This window comes from Sminthopsis crassicaudata, chromosome 2, assembly GCF_048593235.1.
Source record: "Sminthopsis crassicaudata isolate SCR6 chromosome 2, ASM4859323v1, whole genome shotgun sequence".
Classification (NCBI taxonomy): domain Eukaryota; kingdom Metazoa; phylum Chordata; class Mammalia; order Dasyuromorphia; family Dasyuridae; genus Sminthopsis; species Sminthopsis crassicaudata.
In genome coordinates this window covers 375,477,142-375,495,995 of record NC_133618.1, presented here as the reverse complement: position 1 = coordinate 375,495,995, position 18,854 = coordinate 375,477,142, and the positions used below count along the sequence as shown (strand labels likewise).

At 40.3% G+C, this 18,854-nt stretch overlaps 1 protein-coding gene across 9 annotated transcripts in view; it reads right to left on the bottom strand.

Moving 5' to 3' along the window:
* BEGAIN (brain enriched guanylate kinase associated) overlaps positions 1 to 18,854 on the bottom strand; it is a 272,336-nt gene that overhangs the window by 5,813 nt on the left and 247,669 nt on the right. For all 9 annotated transcript variants that reach the window (XM_074291270.1, XM_074291266.1, XM_074291267.1 and 6 more), the window contains 2 exons: positions 3,389 to 3,496; positions 152 to 235 (listed from right to left, as the gene is read on the bottom strand). In XM_074291270.1, the coding sequence (XP_074147371.1) occupies positions 152 to 235; positions 3,389 to 3,496 (192 nt within the window). The remainder of the gene's footprint in view (positions 1 to 151; positions 236 to 3,388; positions 3,497 to 18,854) is intronic.

Here is an 18,854-nt window from a genome sequence, read left to right as displayed (position 1 = left end):
TGGCAGCCTGCTCTATCTAAACTCCCCTCTCATAACTCCCCCCACCAGATGCCAGCTCTGGTTAGGAAAAGCACCCTGGGAGTTACCACACAGTGCCCACAGCCCAGGCAACACGGTTTCTTGGCAAAGGCACAAAGGTTGGTCACATTACCTCCGACACTGTGTGGGACCTGTCGTAGGTCTTGCTGCACTGAAGCAGCTGAGCAGCTAGATTGCAGTCCTTCCTATAGAGTTCCTAAAAAACAAGAGAAGGCTGATTGGCATGGGGGGCTCAAGATGGCCCGTTGTTGGTAGTGACCAATGAGAGTAAAGCTCCTGGGAAGTGAACAGACATTTTCCTCTGCTCTTGGGTCCTCTGCACTTGAACCTGGCTTCCCTAGAGCACAGGGGAATAATTTGTAGTATAATTTTTTTTAAGGAAAGCAATATGATTAATAATGGGAAGGTTTTAACACAGAAAAAAAAAATACAACATTTTTATCTTCTACTATATACGTGAGACCAGGCAAGTCCTACAGTTCTTGAGCTTTAACATTTTATGTTCTAATGTCTCTTTAAACTTAGAACTTTTATGACCTCTGAATATTTTTGTTCTAAAATTCCTTTGAAATCTGAACATATATGTTCTGAAAAGGATTCATGAGGAATTGTTACCATTTAGAACTACAAAGGATCTCAGAGGTCTTATGGTCCCATTCTTCATTTTATAGATGAGGAAATTGAGGCCATGGGAGGGGAAATGCCCAAGGTTATATAAGGAAAAAGAAGGAAAACTTGTATTTGAACACAGGTCCTCTGATGCCAAGTACAGCGCATTTTCCTACTATACCTCATGGCTCCCAAAGGATAGTCAAATAAGGCACAGACCAAGAGATCCAGAGGAGCCATTGCATTGCGGTGACACATCTAAGACTTGGGGCCCTTAGCAGAAACAGCAGGAGGAAAACGAAGTACATGGGGGGCGGGGAATGGAGATGAGAGACCAGGCCATTCCAGCCAGAGGACCAAAGGGGAGCTTGGGACTGCCTCCTGGAATCCCTTGTTGGCTGACATATGTCTTTTTCTGATCTCTCTGGGATCGAGGCTCCTCACTGTTACTCCTTCTGCTCACCAAAAGGAGCATCTGTCCCTCCCTAGATTCTCTTGACCTTCTAGGTCAGGCTGGCAGGTCCTCTGCTCAAGTCTAGACAACAAAGGTCTAAATCCCCTGCTTTTAAAGGCCCTGTTGTGGGCCCCAGAAACATATTTTCTCTTCAAACTTTCAAATCTCAGACTCACAGAATCTCCAATTTGGAAGTGACCTCAGAAGTAGGCTTTCCAGTTTAATTTCTGTGCTAAGTTCCTCTCAACAACATTCTTGTTTCACATAAGTCTGGCTAGCAAATTCCCAAGAATGAGGTATTTTTTGCCCTTGGTTCTGGGAGGAGATGGGATAGAGAATGTGATGTTTCCAAAGTATTCTGGGTTCTTTCTAAAAATGACTTCAGGAATATAGTCAGCAGAAACACTATGGGAAGGGAAAAGAACCAGATGTGTTTGTATTTCTCTGAGAGATGACCTCTTCTATTGTTGGGGGGACTAAGAAGCACCACTGTTTGAGTGAGGGATCACTTCCTATTCATATTTCATATTACTCTATGCCAGGTAAGTCACGTCCTAGGAGTTAGTGGTATAGGGAAAGAACATTGGATTTGGACTTCAGAAGGCCATGGTTTCAAGTCCTGACAATGATATTTACTTACTGTAAATAGTTTTGGGTAAGTCAACACCTCTTTGAGTCTCTATTTCCTCCTCTGTAAAAAGGATGAAATAATACTTGGAGAATCTAGTAGACCTGTGCCTGACAGATCTGTTGTGAAGGAAGCATTCTTTATACCAGGAAGTACTATAGAAATATGAGCTATTACTTTATTTCTATTATATTTTATCATATAAAAGTAACAGAAGAGAATATTGGGGAGGAAATGAATATGGGGGAAATTGGCTTTAATGTCACCCCAATCTAAGCTGATGAACCTATATGTTACTATCAACCTTTTGGGTGCTGGGAAAACAGATGCAAACAGTAGGAACACCAACTATTAAATTTATAGATTTAAAAAATCTCTGTTGCATGTGCACATAGTTTTGGCTATTACTCTCACAAAGCTGTATGATGGGCTTGGATGGAAAGCCACCCTTGGTGATGGTCCAACAACCCCATAGTTGCTATGGGAACAAACTCCATCCAAAGCTCATTCCTTATTTCAAGGCTGGATGGTCCCAGCATAGTCCAGAGGGCACTGGACTTTGTATGCCAGATTTAACCCTTGGAGAATCAGGGTATCCATCACATATTATCCCTTGTCAGTATTGCCAAACAGCCACATTGGTGTGTTGAGGCTATCTCAGGTTCCATATATCTTTTTTTCCTTTCCCTTCCCCCCACATAGCCAGTGAAAGTTGACTCCTTTGTCCACTATTATCTTTACCCCCATTTCAATTCAAATCTGCTCCTAGTTCACGTACACTCAATATCAAAAACTAAAAAGAGATTACAGTAGGTTCCCTGAAAACATTATGTGGTAGCATTGAATTTAGATTCAGAGGATCTAGGTTCAACACCATTGTATCACCTCAGACCTCTCATTCCTTTCTGTCAAGCTAGAACTAGATGAGCTCTAAAGTCACTTCCAGTTCTAACATTTCATGGTCTTCCTTCAAATACTATGAATACAACATAGAGCATCCCTGTAACAAGGGTCAAGTCTTCAGTTAAAAGGATGAAGTCTTAATGGCAGATTTTTGGACACCTGTTAGCAGACAGGAAGAGATTTTTTTTTTTGGCTATCAGGGCATTATTGATGTCCCTGAAATAGTTCTGTAGAGAATTGACTGTCTGTTCCACCCATGGGCAAGCCAGCTCTGATTTATAGCAATGGCAGTCATTTTGAAAAGGTGGAAGGTTGAGATGGGGCAATCACTTTGTAGTTTGAAAAACCATTTTATTTCAATCAATATTTTCCCCCCTAAACTTCAAACTTTTTTTCTATCCCTCACTTTAGGTCTACATGCTCTGGACCATATCCCTCAAACTAGATAGAATATCTGTAATGAGAACATTTTCTGCCATGTTCTAGATGTATTCCTGTGATAGTTAACTCTTTCATGCCTCATGAGAGGCCATAGAACTTTACCAAAGAGAATTTCCTCAATGTTCTTGAGAGTTAGAAACTTCCTCCTACAGCCAAAATCTTGAGCTCCCTTCCCTGAATTTCCTCACCTTGCAAGGACTAGGCAGACTTAGTCAACCATAAAGAACATCTATATGGGAGAGGTAAATACAATGAATGTTCTTCCCCACAAGCACTTTGGGTAGCTGGGGAATGGTCCCCAAATCAATACTTACATTGTCCTCTGACAACTTATCTATTGTCACCTTGGCTTCTAGGAGATGGTTGTTGAGGGCTACAATCTCATGGCTCAAGGCCCTTTTCTCCTCTTCGTAGTGTTGACCCTGGGCACAGAAAGGGAGCTGTGGTCAGTAGGGTTGCTCCAGGAGAGGGGCTGCTGCTTAGAGCTCCCTCCTGCTGGGGGAAACCACAGGGGAAGAGTGCTATCTATGCCCAGGGCTTCATTGCTTAGGAGGGGAAAATCCCAAGAACATAATTTCCTGTGGCTCTGTCCCCAACTGAAATGCAAAATGATATAGACAAAGATAATCATATTTGCCAAGTATATAAAACTGGCAGGAATGGATAACATGATGTTATATGAAATAATCAGGTTCTGAAAAGTTATGGTCAAGCCAAAATTGGTTAGGGATCAAAGATAAAATCTCACAATTGTACATATTAAGTTCTGAAAAAAAATTGACCCAGTCAAAAAAAGTCTATCTCAATCAAGGTCATTTGAGTTAAGACCTTGGCTAGGTGATTCCTTCTAAATTTCCCTAAGGAAACTACAAAATTATAAGTTAAAGAACAGTTACTCATTTATTTCAGTAGAAGGAATTTAATGTACTATTACAATAAGAAAAGTCAAACCACATATGTCCATGAACCTGGAATATATTTCCCCTCAAATGTACATGCCATCAGTGGGACAAATAGACATGTGAAGGGCAACATATACGGAGGAGCACACACTTAGGAAACTTGTGTATTCAGGACACACAAATAGGGAACCCATGGCCAAATTGCACTGGTGGAGACTTTGGTATGACAGGACCAGTGAAGTCTTTGGGCTGTGTCTTCATTCTTCTTTCACTAGACTTGAAGCCCACTGGTTTCTTCCAGGCAGTAGCCTCTGAGTATAGGTATAGAATCTGGTCTTTTCTAGGTATTGCTTCCAGCTTGTCTTCTGAAGCTCATGCTTGACGGTGTTCTCTTGGTCTGTGGATGCTGCCCGGTATGTTTTCACTGGGGAAATTACTTCCAGATCCTAGCTTTAGCTGGACTCAACAGCTGAGCTACTGCCTCTTCCCCATGATAGAAATGGAAAGCTTTGCCATTTTTCTTTTAGCTGAAACTTCAGAGGTTTAATATTTATCTCTTTTGGAAAGGCAAAGACATCACATAATTTGTCACTAGACTTGAGAAAAATATGTATGAGATTGACTTTTCTCCTTTCACTTGTAAAGAGTCTGTGAGTTCTCAAAACAATCACTGTGACAAACATTTCTTCTCCAGAAGGAGATCCCTCACTACAACCATCAAAATCCAACCTTCCAAGGAAACAGGCTCACAGAACAACCAACAAGATAAGTAGAGCCCTCAAATTTTAGTCTATTTTAAAGCCCAACTTTCTGCTTCCTAAAGTCAAGATCTCTGTCAGAAACCTCAATCTGACTTTGTTTTAGACATTCCTTTAGGCCCTGACTAATATTTAATTGCTCATATTGTACATGGTTCAAGGACATGAAATCAGTTTTACTTTCTTTGTCTCTGCCCATACCCCAGAGTAAACAAACTCTAAATAAATAAAAATTCTAAAAAAACCCAAACCAAACCTCTAAATAAATCTCTGAAACAAAGCTTACAAATGACTTACAACTAAGGTTTCCCCAAATGTGATTCTACATTTCAGTATACATATTCAATGTTCAATTTGAATATTACATATGGGATAGTTTTTATTTCACTGACCACAAAAAAAAAGAAAAAAAAATGCCTATGATCCTAAGGTTTCCGAGAAGCTTATAATGGGCAGTAGTGAGAGGGAAAAAAATCAATAACCTATTGTCCTATGGCCTTCAGTTTATTGTCTAAGACTGTCAATTTTGGCAATACTTTCTGGGTTCTTTCTGGAAGTATCATATGTGACCACACGAATCAAAGAAGTGGATATGAATTAGCCATATTGGCAAATTGTAGCAGTACATCTTGGCTATTTGTCTTACCTACATTACTCAGAAAACACCTCTATTGCTATCAAGTTGATACACAGGACCTTTAAGCAAGAAGTTGCTAATCATTCCTATTCTTCTTACCCTTTCTGGATGAGCTCTGTGGTTCTACTCTGTCATTTCTTGGAGGACAAATACAACTTCTTCCATTTGAGCTTCCTCCTCTTCAGGAAAAGCCTCAAATTTATCACGTGTAAGAGATGAGACTTGCTCGGCTTAGCCCCAGAGGGCAGAACTGGGCACCATGGGGGCAAGTTTTAGGGAGGAAAAGCTTCCTTACAGTGAACCGGGTTGCCTTCGCATACAGCTGGCTCACTCTCATTGGAGGTCTTCAAGTTGAAGCCAAATATATTGCAGAGGAGATTCATATTCAGGCATAATTTGGACAAACAGCCTTTGAGATAACTTCCAATTCTAAGATTCTGCGTGCCAATGATTGGGAAGAGTAATTAAAGGTTTATCACAGCAACTTTGCATTAGAGATCTTGTTTACAGCAATTTACCCTCTCCCAAATGCCAAAGCCACAGGCAATGCTACTGTCTGCACAGCCTGAGCTGGAGAATTTATGAGCATAAAATATACACATTTCTTTCAAAGCTTGGAAGACATAATTTGATAATCAGCTTTTGGCCAGAGGGCCCTTTCTGCTTTGAATAGAGAATTCTCTATTCTTCAGGCTGCTGAGTTTCCTGTCACAGGAATCATATATGCAAAGCAAAAACAAAAACATTAAAGCTGCAAGGTACTAGACCATGTGGCTCAATAGTCACTTGACAGAAGAACCTGAAGCTCAAAGAGCTGCTCAGATCAATTGCATATGTTCACCCAGTGAGTTTTTGTTAAGAGCTAGAACTTGAACTGTGCTGACTCTTGTCCAGGGCGTCTTCCCCCAATATTATACTGAAGAAAGGAGAAACCACAGAAGAGGCAGAGATACTGGGGGTTGCCAGACTGGCTTTTTACCAGGTCATGTAAGCTCAGTTTAAAAAAATATATATATCTATATCTATATCTATCTATCTATCTATCTATCTATCTATCTATCTATCTATATATATATATATATCTCCAACCTCCTCCATGTTTCTAAAACCTGGAGTGATCTTAGAGATCACTCAATCCAATCCCCTCATTTTATAGACAAGGAAAAATTCAATAACTTGATAACTTGTTTAAGGTCATACAGGTGGGAAGAAGGGAGAGTATTCAATTGAGGTCTTCTGACTTTTCCCACTGTACCATAGTCATTACATTAAAAGTAGTCTTAGGACTTCAGTTCTGCACTCCTGGTGCCTACTGAGTGCTTCAATCATTATTGTTGTTGCTGCTTAGGAAAATCAAATCAGCTAGCAAGTTTAAACTGAGCTTCATGGGGGAGGATGGCCCTAGGCTACATGTGATAGAAAATATAGAGCAGTATTAGGGATAGGGCTTTCCCTTGGGGATTCCTAAGGTGGTCATGAAAACATGACTGCCCAGTGGAGAGGGTAGACCATTGTGTCAGGACTTAGGGAGTCTTGATTTTAAATCTACTCTGTGACTCTTTGCTATATGGCTTAAACATTCTAATTCTTTGGGCCTGATTTTCCTCTTCTGTAAAATGAGGAAGTTGGGCCAATCCTTTAAAGACTACCAGCCAGTACCTAACAGTATTTAACATAGAAGAGGAATTAATAATTACTTTTTAATTGATTTTATTCTACATTTGCTGTGTGTTTTGCACAATAGGAGATAAGGCAAATACATGGATAATTATAATGCAAAATCAAATATAAGTATATAAGAGCAGTTCAGAGAATTAGGAATGGGATTCTCCTCTTTCTTGGCATATGAGGGATCACTTTTAAAATTTCTGTATTTTTTGAATATTTCCCTATTACATTTTAATTTGGCTCTGACTTCTGGAGAAGTGTTGGGAGTCACATAGTCAATCCTTCTTCCTGAAAGAGTTATCACTTCTTATTTGGAGTAGGTATAATCAGAATAACAAAATATTATAGATGGGAGAATATTAGATCATAGATTAGGGCTGAAAGGAACCTCAGAGATCATTTAGTTCAATGTCCTTGTTACAGATGAGCAAATTGAAGCTTAAAAACATTGTGCTCAAATTCACAAAAAGTGAAACACTGAGACCCAGTGTTGTACATCATCTGACTCCAAATCTAGCCTTGTTTCCGCTGTGCCACAAACCCTTCTGTATGGCACTGGGGAAGCTCAGACCTCAGAAGTGCTGGTCCTAAGATGTCCCCAGGGGCCTATGAAAAGCCTTCAGACTCAGGCTCAGCAAAGAATGCTCTGACAACTGGTACCCTGGTGTTCCCATGGAAACTGATAAGCATTAGAAGAGAGTGAGGGCGGGTGGGAAACTTGTGTGAGGGAGGTTCCCAAAAAGGGTACCTCTTCTCTGCCTTCCTCTACTATCTTCAATTTGTGGGACTCCAAGGTCACTGCTGAAAGGAGCTATCAGATTTCCATGCTTAGCTCCCTGTCCATCCCTCCTCTTTCTTTCATGGGCATCAATTTAGACTTTTATGTTAAGTCATTTTCAATCACAGTTATAGGTACTACAGAGAAGTCTTTGTATTGTACAGGAATAACATTGACTTGGGAGCCAGAAGAAATATGTGACTTTAGGTAAACTACTCCCCCTCTCTGGGTACTTTATCTCTAAAATGAGAAAAAGAATTTTTACAGCAGTGGTCCTCAAACTTTTTAAATAGGGGGCCAGCTCACTGTCCCTCAGACTGTTGGAGGGCCGGACTATAGTAAAAACAAAAGCTCACACTCTGTCCCCGCCCCTTAGCCCATTTGTCATAACCGGCGGGCTGCTTAAATGTCCTCAGCGGGCTATATGTGGCCCGAGGGCAGTAGTTTGAGAACCCCTGATTTACAGTATCTGCTTTACATTGTGAGGATCAAGTGACTTAAGAGATATAAAGCCCTTTGTGGACTAGCATAATAGTATTTCAGACTTAGAAGGGGTCTTGTGTCCAAAGAACTTAGCAGAACATCCAACATATAATAGATGCTTAATAAATGCTTTTTGACTTGACCTTAAAGTTCATTTAGGGCAACCTACACCTGAACAGAAATCTATAAAGAGACCCTAGAGGCCAATCTAATCTAGCTTTCCTATAGATGAGGAAACTAAGGCTCAAGGGACCTGCCCAAGATTATTTAGACCATGAATTTCAGGGATGGGATTTGGGCTCATATCCTCTTACTCAGAGCCAATGTTATTTTATTGTACCATGCTTCCTCCCTCTCTTACAAGGAGTCATCTACATTTATCTAGTCCTCCAGCAATGAGAAGCTCACTCTTTCCCAATTTAGTTAATTTCAGTTTTATATAGCTATGATTGTTAGGAAGCTTTTCCTTCTTTACTAATCAAAAATTCTCTACAACTTCCCCTTATGGTTGTCATCTATCATCTGCAGGCAAGTCAAACACATTTAGACTTTTTCATGTGGCAGGCCCTTTAAGTAGTCATACAATTTTCTAATAGTATTTTATTTTCCCAAACACATGTATAGTTTTCAAAATTCATTTTTATAAAACTTTATGTTGCAAATTTTTCTCCCTTCTTCCCTTACCTCCTTCCTTCCCACAATAATAAGCAATCTGATATAGGTTAAATATGTACAATTCTTTTAAGCCTTTGTCCATATTTGTCCTGTTGTACAAGAAAAATCAGATCAATAGGGAAAAAACATGAAAAAGAAGGAAAAAAAGCAAACAACAAAGGCAAAAATACTATGCTTTGATCCACATTCAGTCTCCCAGTTCTTTCTCAGGATGCAAATGGGATTTTCCATCCCAAGACTTAAATAGTCACAAATTTAAAGGTAGTAATCATGTTCTCACTAAGTCTCTCCTATAAGTAAGTTAAAACATTTCTAATTTCCACAACCAGTCCTTATATGTCATGGCTTCCACTTCCCTTCTTGGCCCACATACATTTTGTTAATGTCCTTTCTAAAATGTGGCATCTAGAAAATACAATTTTCCAGATATAGTTTGATCACAACAGAAAACAATGGAACTCTTTTACTGCCCCTTGCTCTGGTCATTAATGCTCTAAAATAGATTTATTTTGGATTTAAAGGACCCCCCTCATCCCTTACCTTGTCTCCAGGCTCTTCCCTTCCTACCTACCTTTTATAGTTTCAAGATGAATTTTCCCTAAGTAGCATTCTTAATCACAAATCTTGGCTCAAGAGCATATTTTGGCTCCCTATTTTCAATCTCATCAAGTTTAAATTCTTCTGCCTGATTTTCAAAGCCTATTATCTGATACCATGCAATCTCTTTCTGTCTTCCCTACAATATAATCACCTAACACATAATTGTGTACATAGAGTGTTGTTGTGATTCAGTTATTTCAGTTATGTGTCACTCTCCATGGCTCTATTTGGGATACTGGAGTGATCTGCCAATTCTTTCTCCAGCTCATTTGACAGATAAGAAAACTGAGACCAACAAGGCTAATTACATTCCCAGGGTCATGCAGCTACTAAGTATCTGAATTTGAACTAAGATCTCTCAGGACTCTAGGCCTGGCACTGTGCTACCTAACACTACTCTTCTTCCCACTTCCAGGGAGTATCCTGTAAATATTTGTCAAATGATTGACAGATCACAATGTGAGAAAAGCTAAAATACTTGGTTCATCTAGGATAAGCTTTGGGGAAAAAGAACAATTTCACCTGGAAGCAGCTGTCATCACATTGCTATTGCTAATTTTTTTTTCCTGTATGGGGACTCTTATTCTAATATGTGTACAGCCAAGCTGTGTCATATTCTGGAAGAGACAGGAAGAGATGCTTATTATAAGGGTTATGTATATTCTCAGTGTAACACTCCCCCCCCATCTCTCTGTGTCTTTATCTCTTTGTCTCTCTGTATGTGTGAATCTTGCTCTGGATGTTTTTGTATATGTGAGTGAACATGTGAATTGCTCTGTGAATTCAAATCTCTGTATAGCTGTGTCTATGTATATGGGAATGTGTAGGTGTGTCAGAGTTTCCCTGGGTCTGAGGGAGAGGGAGAGAGAAAAGGAGGTAGGGGGAAGAGATGGAGGGAGAGGGAAAAAAAGAGAGGGAGAAATATTGGGAATGATAGAGTAGAGAGAAGGAGAAAGAGAAGGAAAAAAAGGGAGAGAAGGAAGAGAAGGGGAAAGAGAAGGAGAGGGAGGGGAATGGAAGGAAAGAGAAAAGAAAAAAGGAGGGAAAGAAAAAGTGAGGGAAGATGGAAAGAGAAGAGGGATAAAGAGATAGGAGAGGAGGGGGAGGCAGGAGGAGAGGGATGGGAGGGAAAAAAAGAAGGGGTAAAGAAAGGGAAAGGGGAAGAGGGAAAGAAGGGTAGGAGAGAGAAAAGAAGGAAAGAGAAGGTGAAATTGAGAAAGAAGGGGGAAGGAAAAAGTAGGAGAGGAGAGAAAGACAGGAAAAAGGGAAAGGAGGGAAGAAGGAAGAAGGAGAAATGAAAGGAAGGGGAGAAGAAGGGATAAAAGAGGAAGAAAAGATAGACTGAAGGAAATGAAGTGGAAAGATAAAGAGGAAGAGAAAATGTGTGTGTGTGTGTGTGTGTGTGTGTGTGTGTGTGTGTGTGTGTGTGTGTGTGTTAGTGGAAGATGGCTGGGAAGGAAGTGCTTGCCATAGCTAAACTTTTTCAGGAAAAAAACAAAACAAAAAACCCCCAACAACACTGGCTAGTTTGGAGCCCTCAAGGTGCAGCTCTTTATTGATCCTTCACAGCTTTTCTTATTGGATGATCCTTCTTAGAAATTACATTTAAGGTTGACCATTTGTCTAATAACATTAATTCCCATTTCTTAAGCATTTTGTGGCTTACACTAGTGCTTTCCTCACAAATGTGATACTGTACTGTGACATAGGTGGTATATTATATTATCCCTATTTCCAGATGAAGAAATAAAGGCTCAGCATGAACAGATTACTAGTGAGAACCAGGACTAAGATTTAAACTTAATTAACAAACATTTATTATATGCTTACTGTATGCCACAGGTTACCTAGCTCTAAGATCATTGCTATTATCATTTTTGACTTGACAGGACCTGGTAGTAACTGAATGCAGGTGAGCTGGCTGGAAAGGGAAGAGTCAAAGGTGACTCTGAGGAGTTCAGACTAAGTGACTTGAGAATGCTGGTACCATTGACAGAGATGGAGAATTAGGACACAGAATCTTTGAAAACTTGACCTTAGAGCCACCTAATCTAATTTCTTCATTGAACAAATGGGGAAAATGAAGCCTAGAGAGAGTAAACACTTTGCTTCCAGGTGACACATGGACACCATGACAAAAGAAAATGAACACTCACTCCTGAGCCAGATCCCACCTTCCCAGCCCCACTACTTCAAATTCCTCTCTAAGGAAAGAAATCTGAGACTAAGTTCCTGTGAGACCAAGAAATCTGAGACCAAGACTCCTATGATAGCTTGTTGTTTGTGCTTCTTGAAGAGGACCAGCACATCAGAAAGGTGAAGCCATGATGACATGGAAGTGAATTGGATTTAGGTGAGGGAGCGCTGGGCAAGGTCACCGAACTCACTTTCCTCACCAGAGATATCTGGGTCCAATGGCTCCAGTGGTCTACTACTGGAGATGGGGGATCTTGACCTTTTTAAGACAAGGTCTTTAATAGATCTCAGTTTGACTGAAGCCATACTCATTCAGTGATTAAGTCTAGGTAGAAATTGAGGTAAAGAATGGCCTCTTTCACCTAACTAAAATAGTGACAAATCATCTACCTAACCACTAAAAGGTTCTGTCCCAGGCCAAGGAAAGGATTTCAGTTATTTCTGAAGAAAAAGAAACCATTCTACGGTCCCTAGAACTATATAGTCATATAAGTCAAGCCCTTTTCATCCCTGAAATGCTCAGGAGAACCGTAAAACATGGGACAATTAGCTATCTGTATTTGGACAATCCTGTGAATCTGTCTTAGGAACTCAAGATGCTGAGGGGCTGTGATATGGAAATGTCAGCTCATTATTGTCAGGTCTTCTGAAAGAGAAAGGATGTGTAAACTGGATAGCTGACACAGCAACTCATCCTGACAGGTGTTTACAGAAGCTCATTCTGAGACCTTAAGGTGGCTGTTTCTCATTTCATTTGTAAAATGAGAAGACTGGACTAGATGATTTCAAAGATTTTCTCACCTCTGACATCCTATGTTCCAGGATTCCAAGACCCCTTCCAGCTCGAATGTTTTATGTTTTAGGATTCTAAGTCTCATTCCTGCTTTGACAAGCAATATTCCAGGATTCTAAGGCTCTTTTCATCTCTGACATTCTGAGACTCTAGGCCACAGCCTAGCCCAGCTGAATTTAAATAGCTCTGTTATTAATATGAATCAGAAGTCAGTTGACATGCAAATGTAGCAGGCACTTATAATTAGCATCAGGTAGAAGAGTTAAGGGAGGACTCCTCTTCAAACATTTTTTTAAAAAGAGCAGTGAGTATGTTCCTTCTTTCCTGTAATCCCAAATTCCCTGCTTCTCAAATGAGCATGCTCCCTGGCTGGCTATTTTTAGTTGCAACAGAGAACCTTTTGAGAAAACACAACCTATTTCTCCTACAATGAGTGCATCTTCTGAACAGGGAAACTAATAGTCAGCCAACATACACAGTGGGAAGCCTGGGCATCACCTCACTTAGGAAGGACAGGCTAATATTTTTTGTGCATTATTGTTTGAGTGGGAGAGGAGGGGGAAGGGGGAGAAAACTGATGCAGAAGTCTTCCCAGGGTAGAATGGAATATGATTACCCCAATCCCTGCACTACTTTAGGGGCAGATAGTTGGAAATAGTCAGGTGTTCAGGGAAGCAGCCAGGTGGACTGGTGAAGTGATGATTTACTGGTGGGCTTCCCTTTGTGGAGACTGACTTCCTGAAGAGCTACATAGAGCTGGGGAGATGCTAAACCAGAGCAAAGAAATCAATTCATGGAAGCTTAGAGAAGTCAGATCGAGTCAAATCAAATATTTGTTAATGTGTCAGGTACTGTACTAAGTGCTGGTGATAAAAAAAAAGAGTCCAAGGAGACTCTTCAAGGAGCTTATTAGCTAATGGAGGATGCAACAAACAATCAAATATATACAAATAAGCTACAGATAGGATAATGGGGAATAATTAACAGAGGGGAGGCACTAGAATTAAAGGGAATTGGGGAAGGCTTTCTGCAGAAGGTGGGATTTAAGTTAGAATTTAAAGAAAGCTGGCAAAGCCACTATGGGCACATGAAGAAGGAAAGGGTTCCAAGTTCAGAAAACAGCATTGTGAAACCTTAAATGTATTATAGAAAAGTATATTGTTATTATGCCAAACAAGATGCTACATATGCTGATTGAATGTTTTCACAAGCTATCCCCCAAGCCTGGAATTCTCTCCTTCCTGGAACTTAATATATGCTTATCCATTAATTGATTTATTGTCTTCATACAAACCTGTAAAAATGTCAAAGCATTATGAGCACCATTTTATTAGATAAATTGCTGTATCATGAGTCAAGAAAATCTGAATTTTTCAGACACTAGCATGATGATTTTGGGTAAATCACTCAACCTTTGTCTGCCTCAATTTCTTGCTCTGCAAAATGGAGAAAATGATAGCACCTACTTTCCAGGATTATGATAAAGAAACCTTAAAATGCTATATAAAAGTTAGTTATTATTATTATTTTAATAAACTAAAGCTCAGTGAAATTATGTAATTTGACTTAGATCACAGAGCTAGTAACTGTAGGAAGGGAGATTCAAATCCACATCTTTCTCTCCAGGTCCAATATTATTTTTATTTCATTGCTTTGCATGATGGTCACATTATGAGAGACAGGCTTTGGGAACATTAATCTGACAGAATGCAAAACTATATTAGAGTTGCATCTCTTATGCAAATCTACTTTCTCCCCACTTGGGGTTCCTATTCCTTTATGGTATATATTTACATTTAACTCTATCTTTATTACAAAGAATAATTTCAGAACTCTTATAGGGGTAACATTCTGTGATTTTTTTTTCCATGTAGCCATAGATATCAGAGGCTGGCTATGGCCAGGAGGTACAGAAACAGACAATTCAGCCCTGGGCAATGGTAATACTTACTTAACATGCTGGACCTCATTAATTTCTTACAACAGCTCTGTGATGGAGGAAATGCATTAACCCATTTTACAGCTAAGAAGTCACCCAAATAGGGGAAATGATTGACATAGTAAGTGGGGTATATAAATAGAGCACTGGACTGAGTCACAACCCATCTCTGACATTTCCCAGCTGTGTGACTGGGTAAGTCCCAATGTCTCTGAGCATGAGGGCCTCTCTGTGTAAGAGGAATGAATTGGTCTAGATCAGTTCCTTCTAGCTATAAACCTATGATGTTGTAACTTGCCTAACTCAGGCCCAGTTCTCTTTCCCATCATTCTTTGCTGTGTGGTGGTTGATGTTTAAAAACTTCTGCTTTGATGAAACTGAACAACATGAAGCTTGGGAAGAACTGGGTTTTCTTCCAAGCTCTGTCATCGACGTTCTATAGTCTTATGCAAGTCAATTCTCTTCTGTGCTTTAGTTTTTTAAGCTGTAAACTGGGGAACAAGACCATCTGCCTCACACATAGAGTGTGAAGGTTGATAGTACATGAGTGAAACACTTCAGTGTTGTAAATAAACTACAGGGTGGCAGTCAGCCTTGATCAAAATATTCCCTCAACACTCCCCTTCTTGCATGGCTAGAAGGGAAAAATAAGTGGCAGGTTGGAGAGTGGGTTGTTCAGTCATTGTTTTTGTCAAGGTCCAGACCATCTTTGTCTTTACCTTGTCCTTACCTAGGGCTGGCTGACTGGATCTCTTCCTGAATGTCAAGCCAACTCAGTTCTACATTCTATGCTAGCTCTTTTGGTGGAAAATGCTATTAAAATGGGCAGTGGGTAGAGCTCTGGGTCTGGGGTCAGGAAGACTTAAGGTCAACTCTAGCCTCAGATACTTACTAGCTGTGTGACCCTGGCCAAGTCACTTAACTCTTTTTGTCTCAATTTCCTCATCTGTAAAATAAACTAGAGAAGGCAATGGTAAATCTAAAAAGACTCGAACATGACTAATTGACTAAACAACAAAGCTGTCAGAATTAAGGAGCTCCAGAGCTATAACCAAGACTACAACTTCTTGGTACTATCTCCTGAGGCAGGAAAAGATGAGTTTAGTTCCAGAACATGCTCAGAGGAGGGTGACCAAGATGGCAGGAGGAGGGAAGATTAAAGCTAATGTTGAGCCTAGAGAAGACAGCCTGGCCTGGCATAAAGAAGGCTGTGTCTGGAGTTACGGTGTCAGCAGGGATTGTGGTGAAAGGAAGTCACAGGACTTCAGTTGGATCTTCTGTGATACTGCTGGTGTCACTTGGACTGCTCACTGTCTCTGGGTCTCTGTTCTCTCATCTACAAAACAAGGAGGTTGGATTAGCTGATTGGCTCAAAGTCCCTTCCAGCTTTACATCTCTGCTCCTGTGTCCTGGGTTCAATTCTCAGCGATTCCACTTATTACCTATATGTCAACCTACAAAGCACTTAATCTCTCTGATTCTATTGTAAAGTGAGGGGGAGAAAGAGATGTCAAGTATTCCTCCATGGCTACCATTCTTTTATGTGTGCTGTCTCCCCAATGGATGATATGCTCTTTGAAGGCACAACTATTTTCGCTACTGGTTAAGATAGAGATTAGCTCATAATAAGTGCTTTATAAATGCTATTCATCATTTATTCATTCATTATTTGCTTCAGAAAAAGAACTAAGAACAGTTGCTGATTTGCGAGAGAAGATTTTGGTTCTCTATTAGGAAAATTTTTTTGTTAGAGTAGAATGAAGTATCATGTTGGGATCTCCATTACTAGAAGTTTTCATTGACTTAATTCCTTTAACTTCACCTACGAGGTAACTAGATGGTAAGATGACTACTAGGTGAATAAAGCATAAAGCCTGGAGACCTGAGTTTAAACGTAGCCTTAGATACTTACTCTATGTGACCCTATGTTAGCTATTATTGTGATTATATGCTACCTATCAATACGATTATATTTATTCAAGCAGAGATAAGATGATCACTGGTCATGGATATTGCAGAAAGCAATCCATTCAGGTATAAGTGGAACATGATGATTTCTGCCCTTCTACCTGAGATTCTTTGATTGGAAGCACAGAGCCCAGTTAGAGAATTATTGTAGCAGCCCATGTGAGAGGTGATGAAGTCCCTATGATAGGAGGGTGGAAGTGGGAAAAGAAAAGGAGACATTGTGGAGGTGGCTCTGACATTAAGGGGATTGATTAGGTGTGAGGGTAAAGGAAGAGTCAAAAACTATGCCAAGATTTTCAGTCTCTGTGACTTGGAGGATAGTGTTTGCCATCAGCTGAGATGGGGATACAAAGAGGGGTAGGCTTAGCAAAGGGAGTAGAGAAGTGCAGTCTTAGACATGCTGAGTCTGAGGCATTGATAAGACATTCTTCCTTCCAAGCAAACAATTTAAAATTTGAGTCTGGCTTCTAGGACAGTCATCAGAATGGGAGAGATAAGAGATCTGGGAATAAGAGATAAGACCTCATAGGAAGGAATGGCGTAAAGTGGAAAGACTCCTGGTTTGGAGTCAGGAGAGCTATGTTTTGAGCATTGTCTGCTTGTCATTTAGTGACTACAGACAAGGTATGCCAGCCTTCTATAATTTTTATTTTCCTCACCTGTAAAATGGAATAATAATACTTTAATACTGACAGGGAGCATGGCCTAAGAGTTAGAGTCGCTCCCTGTGCCAGCCTAAGTTCAAGTCCCATTTCTGCTCCATACTGGCTGTGGGGCTTTGGGTAAATCTTTTAATTTCACAGGCAATTCTCCAAGAGACTACGCTGCCAAAAAGACACTGATCTGGACTGGCTGAGCTAGAAATTAGAAGTCCTGTCCAAAAAACCCAACACAAAACAAAAAAAACAATTTCCACTCTTTACCTCACAAAGCTATTTTTAAAGAAAGTCCTTGATAAGCCTTAAAGCACTATGAGCAGGACAGTTATCTGACGTCTGGAATTCTCCAGCTGCTTATGGGACAATGGGCTGCTTTATTAATGTGTATCATTGCACTACCAACAAGTGTGTTCCTTCTTCTTACTTTTCCAATAATGGGAGCTACTGAAGGCTCTTGAGTATGGAGAGAGACAGATGTGGTGAATCTTAGGCTTGAGGAAGATTGTTCTGACAGCTCCGTGGAGGGTGTCTTAGGAGAGAAGCTGAAAGCAGGTAAGCATTTGCTATGATCTAGGTAAAAGACAATGATGATGAGGGCCTGAGCTAGGGGTTAGCTTGGCGAAGAAAGAACAGATACAGAAAATGTGGTAAAAAGAAGAATTGAGAAGACTTGATATCCTAGGCAGCTGGGTGATATAGTGGATAGAAGATGCAAGTTCAAAGCCAGCCTCATACACTTCCTAGCTGTAGGACCATAGGCAAATCACTCACTTTACCCACCATTTCAGTTTCCTCATCTCCAAAATGGGGATAATAACAGTACCTCCCTCACAGAGATGTGAGAATAAAATGAGTTATGATTGTAAAGCACTTAGTATAGTGACTGGCACATAGTAAGTGTTATATAAATGTAGGTTATCATTATTAATCATCCTTGAAGATGGGAGGTGAGGAATATGGAATAATGGAAGATGCCATCTGAGTTCTGAGAAGGATACTCTCAATAGAAATAGGGACTTTGAAAGGGGTGGCATTTGGGAGCAAAATAATGAGTTTTGGACATGTTAAGTTTGAGATGCCTACAGGGTATGCAGATGGAGACATCCAATAAACACATGATAATTTGGGGCTAGCACTCCAAAGAGAAGCTAAGACTAATTCATCTACATGGACTGATAACTGAAGTTGGGAGCTTCAGCATGGGAGCAAATGACATCGCCAGAAAGAGAAAGAGAGACACACACACATACACAAAGAAAAAGAGACAGACAGACAGACAGAGACACTGAGACTAATTCATCTACATGGACTGATAACTGAAGGTGGGAGCTTCAGCATGGGAGCAAATGACATCGCCAGAAAGAGAAAGAGAGACACACACACATACACAAAGAAAAAGAGACAGACAGACAGACAGAGACACTGAGACTAATTCATCTACATGGACTGATAACTGAAGGTGGGAGCTTCAGCGTGGGAGTAAATGCTATCACTGGAAAGACACACACACAGACACAGAGAAAAAGAGACAGAGGAAGGAGAGAGAGAGAGAGAGAAAGAGAGAGAGAGAGAGAGAGAGAGAGAGAGAGAGAAGAGAGAGAGAGAGAGAGAGAGAGAGAGAGAGAGAGAGAGAGAGAGAGAAGAAGGGAAGGAGAGAGAGAGGGAGACAGAGACACAGGGAGAGAGAAACTGAAGAGAAGGGAGCTAGCACAGAGTCGGAGAGA